The 25982-nt window shown below is 41.2% G+C and overlaps 1 protein-coding gene across 4 annotated transcripts in view; it reads right to left on the bottom strand.

Moving 5' to 3' along the window:
* Positions 1–2686, bottom strand: part of ANKRD28 (ankyrin repeat domain 28) — a 103410-nt gene extending 100724 nt beyond the window's left edge. Inside the window, exons 1-2 of one of the 4 annotated variants that reach the window (XM_087944898.1) lie at positions 2245–2360; positions 1517–1634 (exon numbers count right to left, since the gene is read on the bottom strand). In XM_087944898.1, coding sequence (XP_087801024.1) covers positions 1517–1579 — 63 coding nt within the window. In that variant the 5' untranslated portion in view covers positions 1580–1634; positions 2245–2360. Of the gene's footprint in view, positions 1–1516; positions 1635–2244 lie in introns of all 4 variants that reach the window. The other 3 variants (XM_026673575.2, XM_087944901.1, XM_087944900.1) reach the window with 3 other exon arrangements.
* Positions 2687–25982: the final 23296 nt, after the last annotated feature.

Below are 25982 nucleotides of genomic sequence, written 5' to 3'. Positions count from 1 at the left end.
CAAAGACCCTAGATTTTCTTGGTTTTTTTCCTTGTAAACATTTCACTTCTCGTCCATATATTCTTTGCAATCATCTGATCATTAGCACTCTGAAGGTCGGTAGTTAGATCTCAAAATCATTGAGGTCACTTGGGGAGTTACAAGTACCCTCAGAGTGACCTGAATTCGCAGAGTGCAAACGGGTGTGGAACCTTTTTGGAACTGCTGAAAGGATTGTGTTGTAAACACATAGGTGGTGTCTCCTTTTATTGAAAGAGGAATGTTCAATTTGAACATAGCCTCTTTTACCTCTCCTTGAAACCAGTGGTCCTCTGTCCAGAATGTAGATTTTGCAGTCTTCAACAGTCACCTGTGTGTTTAAATGCAAATGGACAGCCAAATCTTATCCCAGTGGGTTTGTTCGCCTATGCTATGCATACATACATTGTAATAATGGATTGCTAAATTACATTTCTGTTAAGCTGTCAACTGACAATATAAAAGCCAAATACTAAAACCAAATACCTGGGCAAGAGTAATTAACCAGAGAACCTGTTCAGTCACACTTCCCCATACATAAAATTGGCTGCCCAGATACCAAAGCAACAAAAAGCAAGCCACCAGACCACCAGAAACGATAATTAAGATTGACAGTCACACATTAAGATTGACAGTCACACATTAGAACTAGCATGTACACCACAATTTAAAAACATTGGCAAAAGAAATTGAAAATACTTACATGAAACATAATTAAATAATTCGCAGCAAGCAAATATTTAAAAAGTGCTCAAGCATTTTGTGTAGCAAAGAAGTAAAAGCAGAAGGTTTGAAATAAAACATACAAAAATATAGCTAGGATAAATGAGAATTTCTGATATGCAATAAGATTATGTAGATTAAAAAAACAAAACTGTAAATATGTATATTAAGAAAAGCAGGACAATTTCTCCATTAACAAAAATATTTTTTTAAAAAAAAAATTAAACACTACATTAATAATTTGTTTGGGAACATTATATTTTTTAAGTAAAAAGAAACCTTGATCTCTCTCTTGTCTACTCTTGGATGGGCAAAAAGATCAGTGATATCAATGCTGCAAATATGGTATTGGGTTATAAGCACTGACAAACAGAAAAACAGTATAGGGACTCACTTTAGCTCATTATCAGGCAAATGTGAGTTCAAATCCTTCCTTTATTATTAACTTCATATTGGCACTGCCAATTCACTAAATCTTACTTGGATTGTTCTGAATGTTCACGAAAACCTTAAATATCTCAGATCTGATGCCAATATACCTACTGTACAGTCGCAATATCTTAAAATGGATAGGACAGAATGAAGGACCTATGGAGCTCCATTTTAAATAGATCAGGCTAAAAGGCAGATGCACCTCAACGTGTTACTTGAGCCTTTTAGTGGAAAAGCATAGAAAAGACAAAACAACACTTGTACCAGTCTCCTTCACTAACATTCAGCAACCTAAGCTTCTAATGGAGGGATGCCCAAGAAGATCTGGCTGAAGTAACATTACCCTTCGGTCGGATCCACTTTTCTGTTTTTCGCCGCCATACATAGGAGCAGTCGCTTTGGACATAACTACGGAGGGCAAAAGGTCATCGCTTTATGTCCAGTTTCCGCAGCCCTTCCTGCTACACAAAAACAGGACACCTATTCAAGGTCCCAACGAGACACAGGGCTGGGAAACGAGGTGGGGGGGGGGCGTGCGCCTGGAAGCGTGCCCGCGCGACAGTTCTGGCCTCGAAGGAATTGAGAACAGGCGGGACCCGAGAGGAGAAGCGACTGGCTGCCACCTGTTAGGCCCAAGCAGGGGTAACCTGGGAAAGGAGGTGGGGCCTCGAGGGGAATGGGAGGATGGGTGAGGAGGAGAAGAAAAAGGAAAGGAAGGGGTGTGGATTCAACAGCCCGCCACTCCTCGCCTTTTTCCCCCCGGCAGGCGGGCGCGCTTCCCAGCACCTCCGCCGGCACGCACGGAGATCAAACGCGGTTCCCCCCGTCGCCGCCGCCTCCTCCTCTCCCTCGCGCTCCGTCACTAAGCCTGAAGCCATTCAGCGCGGCAGGGACACCACAACCCCACCCATCACCAGCCGTTCCCAATGCCGCCATAGTGCCTCCCCTCCCGCAACCCAGCCTGTCACCTTCTCCCGGAGGGAAAACAGGCGGCTAGGCTCACTCCCTCAGAAAGACTCAAGGAAGCGGAGCAAGGCAGCGCCGTTGACCCTCCGCCCCGGGAGCTTCTACCTGCTCGCGCAGCTCGAGGAGAACCATAGCGAGGCGAGGTGAGGCTATCCCGCCTGAGATATCCTTGTCCTCCGCCGTTTCAGCCACCGCTCCGGCTCCTCACTTCCGCCAACGACTCCTTGCCCAGCAGCCCCGCCTCCTCCTCTGTCTGGCCCGCGCAGCAGATCCCGCCCACGGCTCCACCTCCTTCGCGTCTTCTAGCTGGCGCCGGTGCGGGTTCCTCCAAGCGCGCGGAAAGATCCGGACGGGCGAAGGTGGTGGGGATTAACCTTCTCCCCCATCTCCACTTCTCCAACGATCTCTAGCGTTGCCCAGAGTCCTTCCGCCAAGAGACAGAAACTGAATTAACCCGTCCTCCCTCCCCTTTTTGTCGATGCCGCTTCTATAACGTCCGTCATCCTCTAAAGCTGATTGGGCAGCTCCGAGTGACGAGAATATGCATGCTCGCCCACAGACGTATATAAATAAAAGCAAAAGCAACGTTGATTGGAAGAGGGAGTGGCGGTCGGATGGGAGGTCTAATGTGATTGGTGGGAATAAGATGAGCGAGGGAAGAATTAGGAAAGCGAATGCTCTTATTCGAAAGGGGTGGCTTTTAGGATAAGGAATTGGGGGCTAAACAATAGTATGGTGGAGGCGTGTTAAAAGTATTAAAGTTTCCTTTTGAAATAGGGCAGTATTTCATTTGCAACTTTTACCAAATTGAGGTTTTTTTCTGGAGAAGTTGGACCGTAGTTTCCATCCTCTGCTGTCCGCGCATTGATCGTGTGACGAGCAACGAAATCATATCATCAGCATAATGCCAGTTTATCTAATGCCTCTAACCCTTTTCAGAAAAGGAGCTATCCTGTATGTACACACCCCTACTCAAAGAGTAGGAAGCAAGATGCTGCTTCTCTTCTGGACTTAATTCAAGAGTGCATCCATTCTGGGGACCTATCATTTATAACTGGTTACCAATTAGAATGAGGTTCACACATGCTAAATCATTTAACAATAGATTAATGAATAAATCATAACTGGATCACATAACTCACCAAACTATAATATAATCAATGTTCCTTAGTAAATATGTCCATTTCTCAAATTGCAGTAAGCCAGAAAAACGGTATTGGGGTCGACTACTTAATTTTAAATTTGCTGATTAAATTACTACAGTTCTACAGAGTTTATAAATAGCAGATAATGTTTGTTGTTTTTTTTAACTCAGCTAGCTTTGCTATTAATCCCTTGTCCATCAGCTGAGTCTTTTGTGGCATACTATATTTGCTATTTTGGTTCTGTTGCCCTCAACTTGACGTTTGCATAATTCTAATAGTTGGACATTCCTAAAGCTAGGTTTTAGAATCTAATTTGTAGTTATATGGAGGTATATTTCAAGAAATCATTCCAATAACTGCTCTGTAGTGTTATCAGTTACATCCCACCTGACAAGAACAATTTCTATTTGACTGCTTGCACCAGAAGTCATGCTTTTTTTCTTCAAAGATATCACAGTTATTCTAAAAATAACCTTAGTTCCTACAAACTTCTGTCTTGTTTATTAACCCAGGATTCCTGTAAAAATTAGATCTGCAACTTTAAAAAATTAAAAAGAATATAGCAATTAAAATCAATTAAAAGTATATGAATGATACAAGGAAACAATTCTGACAGTGCTTTTATATTGTTTTATTTTTGTTTATTGAACATAATACTTTATGTTGTACTTGTTTGATTATTTTCATTTCTGATCTATGACTATATAAAGGCTTATATTGCAAAAAAAAAAATGAGATCATGTATGTAATGCCTATCTAAGAAAAAAGAAAATCCAAATGTCCAATAGAGCAAATCCATAAGTTAAGAACATCCTGGTCAATCTATCCTTAAAAATAAGGTCAATTGTAGCCTAATTTGAGTTAAATACACAATTGTTCAAGTTTATCACACAATTCTACTTACTGTATAATACTTTTCTGGCTTATATATACAAATTCAGTTTAAGAGTAGATCTTGAAATGTAGCTTGTTATTAAACGGGAACAATCCATATTGTGAAGCATTTTCTAGTTTGTATCCTGAGTGCCAACCATAATTGACAGCTGCTGCTAATTTCCAATAGCTGAAATGGCCAAGGAAATTTGGAAAAAAAAAAAAGTTACCCAGTGTTTCTATACAACATTCATTTCAAAAGAGTATCAAAAAGGGGAGTAATTTTTTTAAAGAAATGTTTGAAACTTATTTAGAAAATCAACCAAGTAAGAGAAACTTCTGTACAAAAAGACATACCCAGTTAAACTCTTAACTTTATTTGTCTTTCCTGGATTTTTCAGCTAGATAGTGCTATAAGATCATATCTGATATTGATGTTATATCTTTCTGTAAACTAATCTGCGAGTATCCCTGTATTTGCTTTGTTTCTATCTCTGGCAACAACATATTGGTAGAGCTTTGTGTCACATTTTCCATTTTGAATCTAAAGGATATAACTACACTCTGCTAATCACTGTTTCATTCTCTAGCCAAATGCAAGGAAAGGAGCAAGGATTTAGCTCCTTGAGTATTACTCAAATAATGAGGTTCTCATTATTTAGATCAAGGAGACAAATGTTCTTTAAATCCTTTATGCTAAATTTTGTTGATAATTGAGCCAATAATTGTAGTCTGTATAGATGCATCAAGATTTTGGAATACAGTATAGATTTTTTCCTGCATTTCTAAAAATGCTCTGGAATAGCTGAATGAAATTACAAAAAACATTCTAGGGTTCTGTGAGGAACCAAACATAGATGTTAATATTGTGGCCAGGTGGTTTGGAAGGGGCAAAACACAGGTATGTTCTTTCACATAATTGAATTCTGGGTTCAATAAAATTCTTAATTATGTGTAGGATTCTTTCTATATTTAGTTATGCAATCAGTTGCAAGTGGAATTGGTAGAAAAGTTGGAGACTTCCCCAACCTTTATTCACTTTATCCATTGGAAATATTAATTTATATAGTTTCCAACTCTACAGCTAATGAGAAATTCTGGCAGTGCTTAGGAGGTTTAAGCTTAGCCTGCACTTATTGATTTAGTAGTTTTTAAATGATTTTTAAAGGGATTTACTAAGAAATGAAGGCTAAGAACCCAAAATTTGAAATGTGTCACTATGAAAGAAAGTAATAATTGTAGTTGTCCATAAACAGTGAATAACTAATGTTATATTCTGAGCATGGGTGCAAGGAACGGAGACGAGTCAGAGAACTAGTGAACTTCAACTCTTTATTAAGGATTAGGAACAGAGCGTGAAAACCCTGGGCAGCAGCAGCTCTTTTATAGAGCTGGCTGCTGACCCGTTAACCAATGAATTATGTCCAAATGCTTAACTTTTTGCCCAATGAGAGATGTTCAACTAATAGCCAATCAGACTGCTCCATAAGGACCAATCCCTGTTCGCTATCCATGGGCCAATCAAAGGTGCAGGATTACAAGCCTGCTTATCATGAGGTTGACAAGTTTTATTAAATAGTTTTTATTAGTTCATAACACCCCTCCCCCCTAGGTTCTGTTTGAGGGGTGCGGTAACATACTCGCGTAGATATGCAGGTTGTTTCACCTGCCTGTTTGATTTTCGCAGTTCCACCAGTTTTTGTCTGCAGTCCGATTCTGGTGGAACGCTTCCAAAGTTTTCTGGTACGGCAAGTTCCGTTTTTGTGCGGGAGGACTCGGCGCGGCTCTCATTGTTGTTATCACAGTCTCCTAGGCTTACTTCCGGGTCCCGTGGGCTTGCCTCCCTCGTGCTATTTCTGGGCGGTGATGCCACCCCACTCCCTGATTCTTCTTCAGTTTGCGCGTTTCTTCGGTTAAGTTGTTGGGTCCCCGTGATTACGTCGTCATCTATTTCGTTTTCGGCCTCCTCGATATTCCCTCCCCCTTTAGTTTGTGAATTAGGAAAGTCACGGGAGGTGGGGGCCAATCTGGATCGAAGCTGATCTATATGGCGTTTCCATGCTCTCCCATCATTAGTCTGTAGGCGATAGGATCTGGGGCCGGTGGGTTGGGTAATAGTTGCAGGGACCCATAATGGGTCACCAGAAAAGTTTTTAGCAAACACCAAGTCGCCTACCTTGAATTCGCGGCACTTTCCGCTAGATCCAAAAGGTTTTTCTGGTGAATAAGAAGGATGGAGACAGTCGAGATGAGAGCGAAGTTTCCGCCCCATTAGCAGTTCGGCAGGCGTCTTATTCGTGATGCTGTGTGGGGTGATGTGTTGGAGCAGGAGTATTCGGTTGAGCTTGTCGTCGATGTCCCCATAGTCCATTTTATGTAGGGTTTTTTTGACGAATTGTACCATTCGCTCCGCCCTTCCGTTAGCCGCAGGGTGCGCTGGCGAGGTGAGCGCATGGCGGATGCCCCGGTCTGCTAGGTACTGTTCAAAAGCTAGGGCAGTGTACTGGGGCCCGTTATCAGAAACTAAAACGTCTGGTAACCCATGCGTTGCGAATAATTTATTCAGTTTATTAATGACTGACTCTGTTGTGGTTGTCTTCATCTTCTGGATTTCTAGCCAGTTTGAATAGGCGTCAACTGTTAATAAAAACGTGTGTTCTTTGGTGGGTCCCGCAAAATCAACGTGGATACGGGACCACGGACCCCGAGGGGTTTCCCACTCGGTTGGCGTCGCTTTAGGTGGGGCGTTGCTAACGTCTTGGCACTTCTGGCACGTGGTTACCCAGGCTGTGATCTGCTTATCAATGCCCGGCCACCACACGTAGCTTCGTGCGAGCGCCTTCATGCGCACGATGCCCGGATGTCCCTCGTGTAATACTTTTAAAACAGTCTGTTGTAGCCTCTCTGGGACGACTACTCTATCCCCCCAGAGAATGCAGCCTCTCTGGGAGAAAAGCTCTGTCTGCCGATTCTTGAATGGTGCAAAATCGTCGTGGAGTTGGTCGGCTGGCCATCCTTGTTCGACCCAGCTGAGAACTCATGCCAGGACAGGATCCCGTTTCATCTCGATGGCGATGTCTCTCGCTGTTAGTGGCGGCGAGTGCAGCGTTTCGATTTGGAGCGTCGTGAGGGTTGGAGCTGGATCATTGACGGTTTCCGGAAGTGGGGAATGGCTCAACGCATCAGCGTGGGGAATGGCTTTCCCCGGGCGATGTTGCAACAGATAATTGTAGGCAGCTAGGAATTCAGACCAACGAGTCATTCTTGGCGATAATATATAGGGGGTTGGCTTGTCTCCCGCTATAATACCAAGCAATGGTTTGTGATCTGTGACTATGGTAAATGCTCGTCCGTACACGTATTCATGAAAGCGCTTCACAGCAGACACAACAGCAAGGGCCTCTTTATCGAATTGGCTATAGTTCCTTTCAGCCTTTGATAATGTTCGTGAGAAAAACGCAATAGGTGCTTCATTTCCGTTTGGTAGTACATGGCTTAAGATTACTCCCACTCCAAACGGTGAAGCGTCGCAAGTAATAGTTAAGGGTAAAGTCTCGTTGTACTGCATCAAAACAGCGTCGGAGGTTAGTAAGTCTTTCACTTGTTGGAAGGCGCGTTCCTCTCGATGTCCCCAGACCCAGGTTGCTTTTTTATCAAGAAGTCTGTGTAAGGGCTCCGCTACAGTCGCCTTCTGGGGCAAGAAAATGTTGTAGAAGTTAATGAGCCCCAGAAAGGCTTGGAGGTCTGTTCTATTTTTAGGCGTTGGGGCGTTTTTAATCGCTTTTAGCTTGTTATCAGTGGGATGGATTCCTTCACTATCGAGAAGGTATCCCAGGAACTCCACCCTCTCAGTACATAGTTGACATTTATTTTTTTTAACCTTCAGGACGGCGTCTTTAAATTTCCTTAGAACCATTCTGAGACGCTTTTCTAAGATGTCTCTATTAGGGGCGGCGATTAAAACATCATCAAAATATGGCACGACCCCTTTTATGCCTTGTAAGAGTCTCTCCATTAAACTTTGAAAAATTCCCGGAGCTACGCTCACTCCGAATTGGAGTCTATTGCACTTAAAAGCGCCTCTATGCGTAACGATAGTTTGTGCTTCCGCAGTTTCCGCATCTACGGGCAACTGTTGGTACGCTTGTGCTAAATCCAATTTAGCGAATATCTTCCCACCACCCAGGGAGTGGAGAAGGTATTGAACCACCGGCACCAGGTAAGCACTCTGCTGAAGTGCATGGTTCAAAGTGGCCCGATAATCCCCACAAATTCTTAACGATCCATCTGGTTTAATGGGTGTTACAATTGGGGTTTCCCAGGGTGCGTGGTCGGTTGGTTCTAAAACGCCCTGGGCTATCAATTTATCGAGTTGCTCGTCGATCTTTGGTTTTAGTGCAAAAGGCACCCGACGAGGCTTAAGGCGGATGGGAGCTACTTCAGGATTGAGGTTAAACGATATTGGGGTCCCCTTGTACTTGCCTACCTCATCTGAAAAGACGTCCTGGAATTCTTGGACGAGAGACTCCTCCCAGTCGTTGCTCTCAGCTTGGTGGATGCCGGCTACCTCGATCCCGAGCGGGGCAAACCATTGTAGGCCTAATAAGCTAGGCCGGTCACGGTCGACGACAGTCAGCGGTAGTGATGCGATATGATTCTTGAAGGAGACTTGGACTTGGCTGGACCCAACGACCGGGATTCTGTTGCCCTGGTAATCCTTGAGTATGATCCTTTGGGGGCTTAGGTCCTGACGACGGATGGCCGGGATTAGTTGTTTGAAGGTCTTCCAGGAAACCATCGAGAGAGACGACCCCGAGTCGACTTCCATCACGCATGGTTGGTTCTCGATGGCGACCTTCACTTGGATCTCTTTTGCATCTAAGGATGTAGCATGGCCGATGGTAATGGTTTGGTGTGCCTCTTCTCGTCTTGTTGAAGTGGTAGGTGTTTTATTTCTGTAGGAGTGGTTGTTCCATTGGTAGTTCTGGTGGTTTCGATTCGCAGGAGCGAATCCCGAAGACTGACTGCAGTTATTCTCTCTGCGCTTTGGACTGGATCCTCGCTTGCTTCTGCAGACCTTTGCTATGTGGCCTCTTTTTCCACAGGAACGGCAGAGTGCGTCGAGGAATTTGCACTCGGATCATGAGTGGTTTGCCCCACAACCCGCGCATTGTCGCGGGAATCGTTGGTTTTGTTGGTCTCGTTCGGACCGGAGTCGGTTGACCTCTTCCTCATCACTTTCTGATGGGGATTCCAGGTCTTCATGGTGCGCCATTGTTGAGTGCCTCTCGGGGCGAGGCGAGGTGTCATTCGCGAGTTGACGGAGCGGTGCGTTGGTGTGGCGCATTCGAGCGGCCGACTTCCTGGTTGCTTCTGCTGCGGTAGCGTCTGCAATGGCATCGGCAAGATCGATGTCCCCTTTGGCCATGATCTTGCTCTGCACCGTCTGGTCATCTAATCCCAGAACTATGCGGTCTCGCAAAGCTTCTTCGAGGTTGGAAAACCCACAGAGGCCTCCCAAGTTCCGGAGGTCAGCGATGTAGTCTGCAAGACTTTCACTTTTCCGTTGGTCCCTCTGGTAAAATTCGTGCTTTCGGACAAGTGTTGGTACTGCGGGTGCATAGTGGGCCCGTAGGAGGGGTGCGAGGGTGTCCCAGTCCATCGATTTCACCTCAGCCGGTTTTGCAAGTGATTTCACCATCTTAAATACGGCCGGGCTGCAATGGGTCAGGAATATTGCTCGTTTCTTGCCGGTTGTGGCGTCCTTTAAATTATTGGTCTCCAGAAACATCTGGAACCGATCCATATATGAGTCCCAGTCTTCATTTGCCGGGTCAAATGGAGCGGGTGGTATAGCACCGCTGGCCTTATTGCCGTTGTTTGTGCACGTTCAGCCACGTGCTCTGTTTGGCGCTCTTTAGTGTTCAGTCAGCTCTATCGTCTCCGCATCCCACCTTCGTCGCCAGTGTTATATTCTGAGCATGGGTGCAAGGAACGGAGACGAGTCAGAGAACTAGTGAACTTCAACTCTTTATTAAGGATTAGGAACAGAGCATGAAAACCCTGGGCAGCAGCAGCTCTTTTATAGAGCTGGCTGCTGACCCGTTAACCAATGAATTATGTCCAAATGCTTAACCTTTTTTGCCCAATGAGAGATGTTCAACTAATAGCCAATCAGACTGCTCCGTAAGGACCAATCCCTGTTCGCTATCCATGGGCCAATCAAAGGTGCAGGATTACAAGCCTGCTTATCATGAGGTTGACAAGTTTTATTAAATAGTTTTTATTAGTTCATAACAACTAAAGTAAACTTAATCAGATCTGCCTAACAACTTAGTACAGTAGTGGACAGATTTGTTTCTTTCCAATATTTGGTCCAGCTTTTTTCTTGGTACTTTGCTTGCACTTTTTAGTTAATTCCGTTATATTAGTCTCTGAACATGCTTGTTGTAGTTCAAAAGAGAAGTATTAAATATACTGTTACTCCACCATAAATTAGCTATAGCTCTATTGCTGTGATTTGTTGTTTAATTTACATTTATTTTTTAAAAAATTGTGAGTCTCCTGAATTTGTTTTGGTATAAGTGAATGAATAAATATATATCATTATCAATGTAATTATTTTTCTTATATGCCAAATTCATGTAAAATAGCAATCTTTGTGAATCCCATTGAGTTTGATTTCCAGATCCTTGTTAGAGTTTGCTTCACGATATTATAGAATTACATCTCTGTATATTGTAGAATTTAAGGTTTCATCTGAATCTCAAAACACTAAAGTTTCTATGTAATAGTGCAGTTTCTAGCTAGGAAATGAGAATAATATATTATTAGAGCACTATTTTGAGTATCCAGTCCAATTAAAGAGCAAAATTCATGGTTGTACAATGAGCTTATATTTAAAATCAATATCTCTTCTAAAAACTTATATTGCATAATAGCATACTTATACTGCAACTCTATAGCTTCAGTGTTCAAAAATCTGCTTGATATTGGTCGGCTTCGGCAGTGGCAGGGATTCGCGATCCTGCGCGATCCCTGTTGCGCTAGCCGTCTTGGTGCCTCCGATCCGGACGGGTTTGGAGGCTAAGGTTGCCCCATAGAGGCAGCCGAAGATAGGAGGGATCCGGACAGGGGTTGGGGTTTCGCGAGACCCCTTCCCCACCCGGCTTAACCCTCTTTTCTCAAGGCGGTGGAGCGGCGGTCAGCAATGGCCGCCACAAAGAAGCTGACAGCTGGACAAGATTGTGCTGGAGGAAGAAGGAGAAAGTTCTGAAGCGAAAGTTTTTTGGCTGAACTGGGACTATAAGATACAAGTATTATCCTGAAAATCCTGATTTTTTGAAAGATACTTTGTTTCCAGAAGAGATTTACAAGCGGCAAGTGAAAGTGCTTAAAGAGAAAGTTTACTCTCCTTCCACATGGATTTAACAAATGTATATTGAAAATCCTGCTATTTTACAGAAGGTAAAAATTTAAAGCTTTCTGTTATAAGTGGGAAGGGAGAGGACAAAAGGAAAATTTTTATTAAGATTTTGTTGGAGGAGATGCCTGGAAGTTAATTGCAATAAGACTTTAAAATACAGATTGGGGTTTTTTTTTTCCCCTTGCCAATTGATATTACCCCAGGAAGAAAAAGTGTGAAGAACTTTGTGTTCTGTTTGGATTGTTTGATGACTTTGGGATTTTGGGGAATTGTTTCAAGCTTTGAATTATCTTGGTTGTTTTAAGAAGAAGAAGAAGAGAAAAAAGAAGAAGAAAAGGTTTATAATGGCTTTATCTGTTGATGAACTGAGAGAGGAATATGGTAAAATAAAAAAAGAAGGTAAAGACGGTGTGAGAGAAATTTTTCACTTTTTAGAAATGGCGCTTGCCACTTATCAACAAACACAGCAATTAATGGAGGAGGAGGAGGAGGAGGAGGAGGAGGAGGAGGAGGAGGAGGAGGAGGAGGAAGAAGAAGAAGAAGAAGAAGAAGAAGAAGAAGAAGAAGAAGAAGAAGAAGAAGAAGAAGAAGAAGAAGAAGAAGAAGCCATCTTTAACGAGTTTACAAAGTTGATTAAAAAGGACATAAGACTTAAAAAAACATCCAAGAAAGAGAAAAATAAGATGCAAAATCAATACAATGTTAGAAAGCAAAAGAAAAGAGAAATACAACAGAGAGGGGAAGCTAAGGGGGGTAAAAAGACCAGATGGGATAAGATAGGAAGGAAGAAGGGGGGGGGAAAGCCACAAAGGTATGAAACAAGATGTGGAAAAGAAATCTTTTTTTTAGGGATAATGGGTAATGCATAACTTTGTTCCAAAATGTTTCTGCAAGGTACATGATAGTATTGTAGTATTTGTATTAGAAATAGAAAATTAGAATTTTATAAGATTTAAGTAAAGATTAAAACATTAAAGGTTTAATAATGATAGATTTTAAGATTTAATAAAATATTAAAAGGAATGTTTAAAATACTTAGTTTAAGTATAGAGTTTAATTGACTATTGTGTGGATGTGTGTATGAACTTATTATTATGGTATTTGTTTTTGAGATAGATAATTGGAATGCTATGAGATTTAATGTTTAATTATATATTTAATTACTTTATGGATTTACTATTTTAGTAAGTAGAATGTACTAAGCAGAATTAGATAGGGAACTAGGTGTTACCTTAAATGTTAATTTAGGGGAGCGATGGAAAGGCATCATACTTCAATTAGTGATTTCAGGAGAATTTTTTTTTTCTAATATGAATGAGATAAATGGATAATTTGGAAAAGAATGGACAAAAGATACAAATATAATGATTTAAATTAAGATGAAATAAATAAAATAGAATTAAGAAGAGTGGAAAGCGGGGAGAAGTTATAATGAAGATATAGAAGGGTAATAAGATAGGTAATGGCATATAAGTTGAACATGAATTTAATTGAAGTCCATACAAAGAGAGGTAATCCGGGGCCAAGCTACTTTTTAAAAAGAAGTTTTATGTTTTTGTGTTTTGTGTGTGTATGTTTGATTGAGATTTAATAAAACCTTGGGGGAAAGCGAGAAGAATATTTGTAAACAAGGCAGAGGGAAATATGAATATGATGAGTATAAAATGGATAAATATAGAAGAAATGTAATTGAATAAGAGCAAAGAGAAATAATGAGAAATTTGCTAAAAAATATTTAAGTGGAAATGGGATATATTAGAATTATATTGTATAAAATAATGTTTTATCTGCCTTGTAAAAATTTACAATGGAAAGAGGTTTAATGTCTTTAATGTCTAATGATGCTTTGTTTGTCTTTAAAATTAATAAAATTTGTTTCAAAAAAAAAATCTGCTTTATATTGAAATCATGCCAAATTTGGAACAATTTCAAATGAGTATCTTCGTGTATACTGTTTCCTGGAAAATTAAAAAAATTAATAGTCCAGTTATTGCTTTGTATTCCAAGCTATATTAATTTGATTTTGATTTATTTGACCAACATAACTTCTGATAATAAGAACTTTAGATGAATTTTGTAATCGAATTAAATTTTATACCATAACAAGTATGAAAGAACCACCATTTGCTATTATGGTTTATCACACAGCTAGTCAGACCTGGAGAGGCACCGCTATATAGTTTGTACAGTACAAACTATATATTCATCTTCCTTTAAGGAGACTCTGAGAAGTTATTTCCTGCAAATGTAGCTGTGGATAAAGCAAGGAATTTTAATCTTATTTTTGCTATTGAGAACACTTCCCTCCTTCCCCCAAACCAAGTTCTGGAAGATAAGGGTACAAGTCTTCTATTAGTTATCAGTCCTTTTTGAAAATTTTCTGCGTAATTGATTATCTTCAACCAGCCAGATAACTAAGATGCATAATAATTCCAAAATTATTTAGGCTTTATCCTTGGCCAGATTTAATGCTAATTGTTATTGAAGGGACATATTCAAACATCCTTCCTGAATAGAGACTCTGTCCATGTGGTGGAGGAGTATTTGAAACAATACTTTATTTTGTCTTGCTTCGTCTTCATAGCTAGTTGCCAGGAATTATTATCATAATTCTTCTTTTAAATCCTGGCTGTTACGATTCTCTTTATCTTAAGTTGTTACTATACGCTCATTCTGATTTCATTTTGTTGATCACAGCTGAACACTGCTGTATAGTTTACACAGTATGCTAAAGTGTCTTCACCAATTTTTCTTAAATATTTTTTTTCACAATTTATGTATTTTTATTTTACATTAACTAACTGTGATTTTGGTTTTATTTTAGTTTATGACCAAGTAAAGATTAAGGAGACACTGACTTTGATTACACATTATGCTGAGACATGGTTTACCTTATTAGGGTTTCTTCAGTAAGTCATAGACGGACTAGCATAAGGTCATGAAATATGATTTTAAAATTATCCTCAATAAATCAAAGCCAAATTCATCACAATATAACTCATTGTGTGAACCCAATACAAGATGAAATTCAAATATTAATTCTCTGCATGCTATGAAATACAATCAATGTTTTTTTTCACTTTTTAAACATAGTATAACTGCAGCCAAAAGAATAATGTCTCATCTTAAGAAGTGGTAGTCTACCCTTAATAATAAAGTCAGTTGGTTTGTAATCTCAACTGTTCACAAAAAGCATGATTAAAAATAACCAAACCATAAAAATAAAGAACTATTTAATATTGTTCTAAATATATTTAAAATAACTATATTTCCTTATTATGATTCATTGTTTCAGATGACTCATCATTCAGACTGTCACTACACCATGGCCCAGGAATCAAATTGTTCCACTATATTTCTTTTATTTTTATAAATAACTAAAGATGGTGAACCAGAGGTGGTATTCAGCAGGTTCTGACCAGTTCTGGAGAACCGGTAGTGGAAATTTAGAGTAGTTCGGAGAACCGGCAAATACTACCTCTGACTGTCCCCACCCCATCTATTCGTTGTGGTGGAGATAGCATTCAGGATTGGGTAATCAGTCACCTCTTGCTGATTGGACTGACTGTCAATTTTTGAAGACACTACCCCTGTTGCTAGGGTCATCCCAGAAATTGACTCAGTCAGCTGGCTGCATGATGTGTTAATTTTTGCTCCTAAAAGACTCAAAATTTAATCTCAAAATAATAATAAAAAATAGAGAAAAATAACCAATCCTGAATTCTATCTTCAACTGAGAACCGGTCTACTGATCTGATAGCTGTTAAAGACAGCTCGGTCGGAGCTTTAGCCCAGCCTGTTGGACTGTGGATTGGCTCAGGGCCGATCTACATCAAGTGTCGTATTTGAGCGGGAGGTGTGTAGAAACACCATCCACACCGTTACCCCGCTTTTGGCTTGGGGGAGCTAGAGCTTAGGGTGGTCCATTTGGCCCTAAGACATTTAGAGGACACTGTCTCAGATAAGGACATCCTGGTTTTGACTGACAATGTGTCAACCAAGGCACATATTAACCGCCAAGGTGGGCATATTCCTGGCCTTTGATGCTAGAAGCAGAACAAATCTGTTTATGGGCAGAGAGACATCAAGTATCGCTCAGAGCTGAGCACATTGCAGGTGTGGCCAATGTTGAGGCCGACTAGCTTAACAGAGCCACCATAGACCATGCAGAGTGGCATTTGCACCCCACTTTAATTCAGGAGCTGTCAGAACGCTTTGGAGTGCCAGCTGCGGCTCTCTTCACTTCCCAGGACAACACGCAACTCCTGAGATTCTACTCCAGGTTTGTGGTTCTAGAGAGGGAGCAGATGCTTTAAGCTGCCCTTGGCCACGGGAACTCCTCTATGCCTTTCCTCCTCTGCCTGTGATCCCAAGGGTGATCCAGAAACTGTTGAGGGAAAAAGCAGAACTCATTCTTGTAGCCCCTCATTGGCCCAGAAGGCAATGGTTTGCAGACTTAGTAAATCTTTCTGTCTCCCGGCCTTGGAGGATACCGGAGGAAGAGTGTCGCTCAGCTAGGGACCAGTATTACATCTGGAGTCCCAGTGGCTTCAATTGGCCGCTTGGAGATTGAGCGGGGATCTCTGATGCGAGACAATTATTCCTCCAAGGTGATAAGAACCATCCAAGCCTCCAGGAGACCCTCCACCAATCATATCTACGATGCAACCTGGAAGGCTTTCAGCGAATAGTGCCCTAGATCTGACAGGGACCCTACTGGGGCCTCGATCACCCAGATGCTGGACTTCCTCCAAGAGGGCCTAGACAAGGGACTTTCACCTAACGTTGCGGAGACAGGTTGCAGCCTTGTCCTCTTTGGGGGGAGTGGAATCTTTATCTAGAGATCCCACAGTCTGCAGGTTTCTGAAGGTGCTACAAACCTGAGGCCTCCAGTGGTTCATCGATATCCGACATGGGACCTCTCTAAAGTACTGTAGTCGCTGACTGAGGCCCCTTTTGAACCACTGAGATACACTTCCCTGCAGTTTTTGTCTTGTAAGGTGGCCTTCCTAGTAGCAATTACTTCTGCCAGAAGGATTTCGGCAGCTTTATCTGTCAGGAAAGAACTTTGTGTGTTTCACACCAACCAAGTTATGTTAAGACTAGACCCTTCGTGCCAAAGGTGAATTCGTGGTTCCACAGAGCCCAGGAACTAATCTTACCTGATTTTTGCCTGTATCCTGTGCATGCTTTAGAACAAAGATGGCACACTCTGGACATTTGGAGGGCCTTGCAGATTTATGTTAAGTGTTCTGACCCAAACCCTTTTCCAATAAAACAAACACGAACCAAAGGGAACAGAAACCTTTTAATGATTCTTACAAATCCCCGGTTAAAAGGCTGCTGCAAACTAATTAACTTTGATAAGCACGAGCCTCACCAAAACTGTGCAAGGCTGCCAAAAATAACAGATAAGGTTACCTAGAAATATTTTACAACACAAGAGTCTTCAAATACCAACTAAGATACTGCAATGTCCATGAGGCTTGAATTTCAAAATGTCTTTGCTTCCTGCAAAGAATGTCTGATTCACAGCTGGCTTTTATCTTCTTGAAGGAGGGGCCATTCCCTTGCAGCCTTACTCCCGAATTGCCTGTGCTGCTGCAGCTGTCTTTCCTGTGAGCAGCCCTGCGCACACATTCATTTGGCACAGGCTCCTCAGGAACCTCTTCATCGCTGCTGCCAGCCCCCAACAATCCCTGAAGGCAGCAGTCCACTCCCTAATGGTCCTGGCTCCTCATCTGAGTCCTCTCTCGCCTCAGCCATCAACACTTGCTGCTGGTTAACTACAACATTAAGCGGACATCTCCCTTCAGGAGATCTGAATCCCTCTCTATTTCCTTTCAACCTTCTACTATGGGCTGCAAGCTTACTCCAACGACTGTTGGGAGATGGATAAGACTCTGCATATCCAAAGCCTACCAAACCCAAGGACTTGAGGTTCCTCCAAGAATAACAGCACACTCAATGAGAAGAGCAGCCACATTGGTGGCATGGGCCACTCAGGCCTCTCTGGAGGAGGTTTGCAGGGCGGCTACCTGGGCCTCACCTTCTCCATTCATCAGACACTATAAGCTGGACTCTTTTACTTCTGCTGAGGCAGCTTTTGGACAGAGAGCTCTTCAAAAGGTCCACCCTGTCTAGGGGATTCGGACCGCATTAGGCCCACCCATAGGAAACCAGCTTTGGTATGTCCCAATCCTGAATGCTATCTCCACCACAATGGAGAAGTGTCATTGGTTCTCACCTGATAGGACCTTTCTCTTTGCGTGGAGATAGCATTCAGTCCCACCCTGTTTTGGTCCATTCCGAATCTAATGGAGCATGTTATTGTTACAGGAGCACACGTCAGCCTGTCAATATTCCTTCGCCAATTTCTGGGATGCCCCTAGCAACAGGGGGAGTGTCTTCAAAGATTTGACAGACTCAGCCCAATCAGCAAGAGGTGACTGATTACCCAATCCTGATTGCTATTCCAGCCAAAGAGAAAGGTTGTATCAGGTGAGAACCAACAACCCTTCTCTGCCTCCCAAGTCCCAGCTGATCGTCTGGGTCTTCTTTTGTTGCCCTGCACAGGAGAATGGAGCTGGAAAGCAGGTTAGTGGGGTGGGGTGGGGAGGGAATGGAGATTTTGCTGTATCCTTCCCCTGCCACGCCCATCAAGCCATGCCCACAGAACTGGTAGTAAAAAAATTTGAATCCCACCACTGTGATGAACATACCCGATACTCCTTCCTCCTTTTCTTCTCTCCACAACAACAACCTTGTAGGATTTGATTGAGACTGCTCAATGTCACCAGCCATCTTTCAAGCCTAAGGCTGGACTGGAACTCAGTCTCCTGATTTCTAGCCTGATGCCTTAACCACTAGGCAAAACTATTCACCTTTAGTGCTTATATAAGCAGAAAGGCAGAATATTAAAAAATGTAATAATTAGGCTAAAAAAATAGTTTAGGACAAGGTCTCATAATATGGCAGCTGAAGAATTCTGGGCTCTAAGAACCAGAAACTTGGATTATGGACAGAGTTATATTTAATCCATCTGATAGATTTAATATAACAGACCGATAGTTTATAGCTTGTGGTCTACAAATGCTGCAGGTGTTGTAATATAATCTCATGCATTTCTTATATAATAAATTTGATCTTACATTATTTACAATGTCATTTGCTTCATAAATATTTTATTTAATATAGCTTTATATACATTTAAATGGAGATGCAACAAGTGTAATAGGTTCATTCAATATGTGAATGAACTCAATAAATAACTATATTTTAATAGTCTTTGTTATATAAATATATCCTAACAGATTTGAAATAAATATTCCCATTATATGAAACCCTACAATATGATAAGATCATGTTCTACATGAAAAAAATACAGTACAGGGAATTATTGTCATAGGCAACATCAACCCTATAGAATACTTGCATATTTCTTTATGGTTTTAGTCTGAAGAATAGTGTTACTCTCAACACTAGAAATATTTCAAATACAACTGATCAATTAAATATACTGTAAACTTGGCTGTGGTAATACATTTTCTAAACATATATTTGAGATTCTGGAATATTATATAAAGAAGATTCTCTAACAGATAATAGAAGCACTGATTTTCACATCTTTCCTGAGATTTTACCTCTTTGCACCAAGAACTCCCTATTAATTGCTTTCTGATTTTTTTCTGTCCCATCCAGCCTTCATCTTAGCCTTTTTTTTTATCCTTACCCACACACCATCTCCTTCCAGCTGTGCTCTTCTACTTTTATCTCAATTGGCACTATTGAGTAACAAGCTTCCTGTATATAAAGGAACTTTCCATTTAGACAATATCATCCACTATTTTCTCAAAGGCAATTCGTTTTTGGGTAGATTAGAAATGCTTTTCATTCATGTTTCAGTATTGAAACATTATTGGCTCTTTTTGTGTTAAAGCTCCCTTAACACATTAATTGAGCCCTCCCTAAATACCAGGAAGGCCACTAGGTGTGATGTTTATATATTCTTTTGGGTGGGTAATAAATTTCTTTATGTCTTGAGGATGCTGGATTTTAACTACCATTGTTTTTATTTTAGACTGAAATTGATTTTTTATAATTCATTAAGAGGACGTTGACTTAAAAAGCATACTAAAATCATAAATTAGTTACATAAGGTTCATCATTTGGCCAGATTGATAGCTAGTTACAACTGGAGTTATTTGCTTGTCAGTATTTCTGGCTACTCCTTTCTGTCTATAACATCCTCTTCCTCTAAACATCATTTTATCACAGTAGAGTAGACTTGGGCATTTTGTGCCCACAGGACACATCTAGTCCTTCAGCTTTCCTAGTCTGCCCCATGGCATTGGCGGCAGGGAAAGGTGGTAAGCCTGGGCAGCATTGGCAGGAGTGGAAGAGTTTGATAGGGGGCAGGATAATGGATGTACAGCCTTTTACTACAATCCCAGTTTCTCATGTAGCCCTTTGGGAAATGTAATTGCCCATCCCTATGCTAGATAATATTTACAGAAATTGTGAACTGTAAACAACAGTTTTCCCAAACTTGGTGCCCTTGTAATTCAAATTGAATTACAACCCTCACTATCTCACTCTCTGGTAATCTAAAGCAAAGATTAGTAGGAAAGGAAAGGCTATTTCTTGCAGTACAGTATATACATAATTTGACTAATTTGTATGTATGATTTGTAAATAAAATCAATATTACAAATCTTATATTCTATCTTTTTGGAGAAAGTAATGGCACATCCTATACTCATCTATTTGGATGTACATAACCTATAAATAATGATGCTGAAATATCTGGGTACAAATATCTTGTTACAATTGCAATGAAGGCTGCGCTTATAGTCCCAAGAGACTATAGTGATGGTCATTAAACAAGGAAGCCGTGCTATCACTGCGCTTACTGAACTCCATGCTTGCTGTCCCTAATGAGATCATTAAGTGGAACATAGGATGCTTCAAGGGTAGAGAAGTCCTGAGAGGCCTAGAAAAGGCCCATGATCACCTGTTACATGTGATAATAATTCCCCCAATTCCTAAGGCACCGTGTGCCCTCGTTCCTGTTTCACAGGACCCATACAGGCTTTGGGCCTGTTTTTGCTTCCCTACCACCAGGCCTACAGCTTCCTTCTCACCAACCCACCCACACAGAGGAGCTAAGCCATAATATGTACAAATCAGCTACTACTTGCAAGCTTCTTTCTCACCCAGCCACTCATTGGGAGCTCAGACTTTCTGTAGTTGTTGTGGCATGGGTAAAACTGCTGCAGTTTGCAAGCCTTCAGCTTCCTTCTAACTCAGACACTCATGGGAGCTCAGGCTGACTGCAGTTGTTTTGCACACTGTACAACTGGCTTGAGCTCGCCTGGATGACTAGGTGGGAAGAAAGCTAGAGATTAACTCTAAAATTAACATCAGACCAACAATCAAGTAAACACTATCCCAATCAAGGAACTGACAAAAGGCCAACAATAAACAACCAAACCAAATAAGCTCTAAGATCACCCCCACCAACATTGATAGAGCAAGCCACTAGAATATAAACTGAGAGCAAACCCCATTCCTTACTAGCACTGATGATGTTACTAGTTTGGGTAATAAAACTTCTGCAAAAAAACAACAACCCAAATAAGCTCAGAGAATACCAAGGACCCCTTCCAGTAAGTATATGCCCTTCCCTTCCTAACTATTCCCAAAAATTGCCTTTTGGTGCATTTAAGAAAGTTAGACACCTTTGGAATGGCAAAATTGGAAACACTGGGCAAAGGAATGCTCTTAATCCTCAGTGTATTTTTTATAACTTCTAAGAACTTAAAGAGCAAAAAGTAAGATAAGGTTTTGGCTACAGCACTCTAAGTGTTAAAAAAAGTTTTACACTTTGAATATTAAGATTTTGAAATTGTTTTTAAAATATATACTTGAGGGAAAGACAAATTGTTTTTGATTTTGGAATCATAAGACAGACAATTTATAATAACTTTCACAAACATCTTTGAAGAACTGCGTAAAAGGCTGTTATCATGAAATGGAAGTTATGTCTTCTTTTACCAAATGAAGATACTATAGAAAAAGATATGCAGCAAAGTTTACTTAAGAATATGAATACTTTGTTAAAGTTAGGAGATGAGATGTGGAATGAATTTTATATATGTAATTGAATTTTATATATGTTAATTAATGTTAACCATTTACACCTTTTCATGAATCTTTTTCTGTTACCTGGATTGAAGATGTTATTTTGTTTGCCTATTGTTAAGAAATGGGCTATGGGATGAAGAGTTTTATATTTACTAGCTAAGAAGAGATGGGAAGATTAGAAAATCATTTATAGTCATGAAGAGGGTGAGGAATTGGGGGGGGGGGGGGCAATTTTTTCCTCATAGTTTCTATTATTTATGTGTTTCATTCAATCCTTTAACAAAAATTAGTTTATCATAGAAGGGAGAGCAAAAGATGTATAAAATACATGACTTATGTCACAGATTTCAGAGTTTGGGGTGGTGGTTGAATCATTATTTTGGAAATAATCCATGAGCCTTTGCAACAGGAGATCACTCTCAATGTTTCATTACATCATATAGCCCACTTTTTATTGACAGATAGATGGTATTAGGTATAGCTTGTCTATGACACCAGTTTGGGAAGTATGTTTGAAACTTTGAGTCAGAGAGCTTACTTATGCCTCTGTGTCCACATGACTACAGAAGTGGTTTTGGATAACGTGGCTCCTTTGGATAGGAAACATAGATGAGCATCATTCCCTAGAGTCAGATATGACTGATAAGGGGAAACCTTTACTTTTTTTTATTGAGATGGAACCAGAAATAATCCAAGGTTGCATACTTCAATCTTTGAGAGACCACAGTTGCGCCCAGGTCAAGCTAACAACACTCACCTGGACATATAATATATTCACTTAAAGTACCTCTGTCTTGTCCACATTGAATTTTGTTAGCCATAATTTTGTTCATTAATATTCATTATGTATTCAGCAATTCTTCTACTTTACCTGGATTCAGTGAAAAAAGGAAAATGTTGAATGTCCTAAATATATTGATTATCTCATTCATCTTTTTCATATGGAAGTGGAACAGTGTGAGGATTGAATGAAACTTTATGGAGTGATACAACATGAATACCATGGGCTTGAGCAGAAATCTCTCAACACTTCATACTCTGCATAAATGATCTCTGTGATCATATTAAGAGCAACTGCGTTCTCTTTGCTGATGATGTAAAGCTATTCAACACCACAGACAATACTGCTACCCTTCAAAAAGACCTCGACTATGTATCAGAATTGTTCTGTATTGTACATTAGCATTCTTGTAAATAACCGTTCTGATTGGCTAAGACGCGCGGCGATCCGATTGGTCGAGCAAGCCGCACTGATTGGCCCGCTGCGAATCCCCCGCAATTGGAGGAAACCAATCGCGGGAGATTCAAAGCGGTGTCATTGGCCGCGGCTTGGCCGGCAAGTTCTATATAAGCCGCCACATACCCTAGCCGAGCGGAGTCGATCTGGGGACTAATAAAGAGCTGAAAATTAGTCACTGACCCCCGAGCCTTCTTCGAGCGCCGACACAACACTGGCGATGAACGTGGGATCGCGGAACTGATACCCACCAAGCACGTGGCACCAAGATAGAAACAGCCAACAAGATGACCAGCATCGCGCCACCCGCACCCTTTAACCAAGCTACTGAGGACTGGGAATCGTACATAGATCGATTTCTGATGTTCCTGGAAAGCAGCAACCTTAAAGACACGAATGGGCAGAAAAAAAGGGCTGTTTTCCTGACACACTGCGGGCCCGCAGTGTTTAAAATGGCGAAAGCCCTCGCGAAACCCGAAGATGTAAAGGCGATGGACTGGGCCGACCTCGAGCCTCTATTACGGAGCCACTATGCCCCCGCCGTGCCCACCCTCATCCAGCGGCACGATTTCTACCACCGGGACCAGAAGGAGGGTGAGAGCATCGGTGATTTCGTGGCTGATCTGCGGAATCTGGGGGGCATGTGCGGCTTCACAGACATGGATGAGGCGCTACGAGACCGCGTCGTCCTCGGGCTCAAAAACCCCATCCTTCAGAGCTGGCTGATGGCGAGGGGTGACATCTCCCTCCCAGATGCCCTCGCCGAGGCAACCGCAGCCGAGGCGACCGGGAAGTCCGCAGCCCGAATGCGATGAACCGACAGGGCAGATCGACCCGCGACCACCAAGACAACCAAAACACCTGAGACACTTCCAGAGACAACCCGCCGAGCGACCACCATCACCCATCATGGCGACCTCGACTCCCTCTCCGACACCACCGAGGAAGAGGAGGACATCCACCGACTCCAAGCAGAAAGAGACCGGTGCGAGCGGCGGAGTCGTAAGTCGGGGCTACAATACGCTGGGTGCGGGGGTGACCATCCTCAATCAGACTGCTGTTTCTTTGAGGCGATCTGCCGGCACTGTGACAAAAGGGGGCACATCGAGGGAGAAGGCGGAGCCTCGTCGCTGCGATACAGCTGCAATCTCGGGGCTCTGAGATCGCAGCTGATATCCCCGCTCCTGGTCGGTCCCAACGGACCTAAACCGTCCCGTAGAGACGGTGATAGTAAGGGGCGCGTTCTGTAGATCCCAGGGACATCGCAAGTCCCTGGTTGATCCAGAAGAAGCCCCTTTACCATCGGCAGGGAGGCAGCCATTAAGCTGCTGAAGCTGGGACAGCTCCGGAAGGAAGAGATCGCAAGAGAAAGTGTATCGGCTTGGTGAGGACTTTTTTTTTCCTAATATTAATATTCGGGACTAAAGGACACTCTAAGAATGAGAAGAAATCTGTAAGATTTTTGACAAAACTGACTTAGCGGTGATTTTTAAAGAGAAATGTCAAAGTGAGGCTTGGCTTTTTATTTTACCTTTTTTTTCCTTTCATTGAACTTCTATGGTGATCTAGTTAAGCAGACTGGTTTTTTCTTTTATACTTACTAGTTCTTTTTTCTCCTTTTTGACTGTTTATATTTTATAAAATAGAGGCCCCCTTTAGTATTTTTTTCTCTAAATTAAATATATATACATATATTTTCATTTTTTTAGGCTTTTTAGGGGGAAGAAGGGGAGTGGTTTTAAGAAATTTTGCAACTGCCAACTAGAGGCTTGAAAATATCTTATTTGAAGTTGAGAGCTGGGAAAAAACTTTTTTCTCAAGGCCACTGGAAGTGATAAGATAGAGGGAAGAGCACTGGAGGATGTTTATACAGGTGCACTTCGGGACTTCTATTATTAATTGAATATTTGAAGCTTGGCTTTGAAATGTGTGGAGAAGCCAAATAAGAGCCTTGGATAAATAAAAGGCAGTGGGTGCTTTTTACTCTTTATTTTTAATTAACTGTTCTATCCCTCCCCCCCAACCCCACAGCATTTTGTAATATTGGTATACTTATTTTTATTTTTTATTTTACCTCATTTTTATTTTATTTTTAAAGGGGAAGCCTCAGAATATTTACTTTTTCCTTTTTATCCTTTTTTTATTGGGATTTTTGCCTTTTTATCTCTTCTTTTGACTTATTTTTATGGTTATTTTCTATTTTTGAGATCTCTCAATTGGATTAAGGTGGGAAGAACCTGAAGAACTTCTTCTTTTTGTTTATTATTATTATTATTATTTTACATTGTTGGTTTTATTTTGTCTCTTTTTTCTCTTCATTTTTAATTTTTACTTTTGAATTATAATTGAGTATTTCACAATTGGATTAAGGTCTTGAAGAACCTGAAGAATTTTTCTTTTTTAATTTTGGGCTTTTTACTTCTTATTGGCCTTTTTTTTTTTTTTTTGCTTTCCCTTTTTCTAATTGGATTATAATTGGTCACCTTATTAACTGGATTAAAAGAACCGGAAGACTCTGAGTCACGGAATGAGTAAGAGAATTTTACCTTCGGGCATTTCAACTTCTGCTCCTGTCTCCCCATCATATGGAGGACGACTTTCAATAATGGCAAAGCAAGATAAAGCACAAGTGGATTTAACGACGGTTATGCAAGGAATACAAGATCTTAAAATGAGCATGGAACAAAGAATGGAGAGTATTGATAAAAGAATTGGGAAGATTGATGAAAAATTTGAAAATTTTCAACAAATGATGGTGAATCATGATGAGAGAATCCAAAAAATAAAAGAGAAAGACAAGCAAAGAGGTGACATAATTGGAAATATTGATAGCAGATTAACAACGGTTGAACAAGAAAAAAGTGGGATGTTGAAGTGGGAGATGGACAGGTCAGAATTTTATCTTAGATTCCAAAATATTGAGGAGGAAAAAGGACAAAATTTGGCTGCAGTAATGATTGGAATCTTGGCTGGAGCCTTGGAAATAACAGAAGAAAAGATGATGGATGGAGTAGAT

Source organism: Notechis scutatus, chromosome Z, assembly GCF_049901735.1.
Source record: "Notechis scutatus isolate UNSWTSFEM ecotype Mainland chromosome Z, rNotScu1.2, whole genome shotgun sequence".
NCBI classification, from domain to species: domain Eukaryota; kingdom Metazoa; phylum Chordata; class Lepidosauria; order Squamata; family Elapidae; genus Notechis; species Notechis scutatus.
This window is presented reverse-complemented; position numbering and strand designations above follow the sequence as displayed.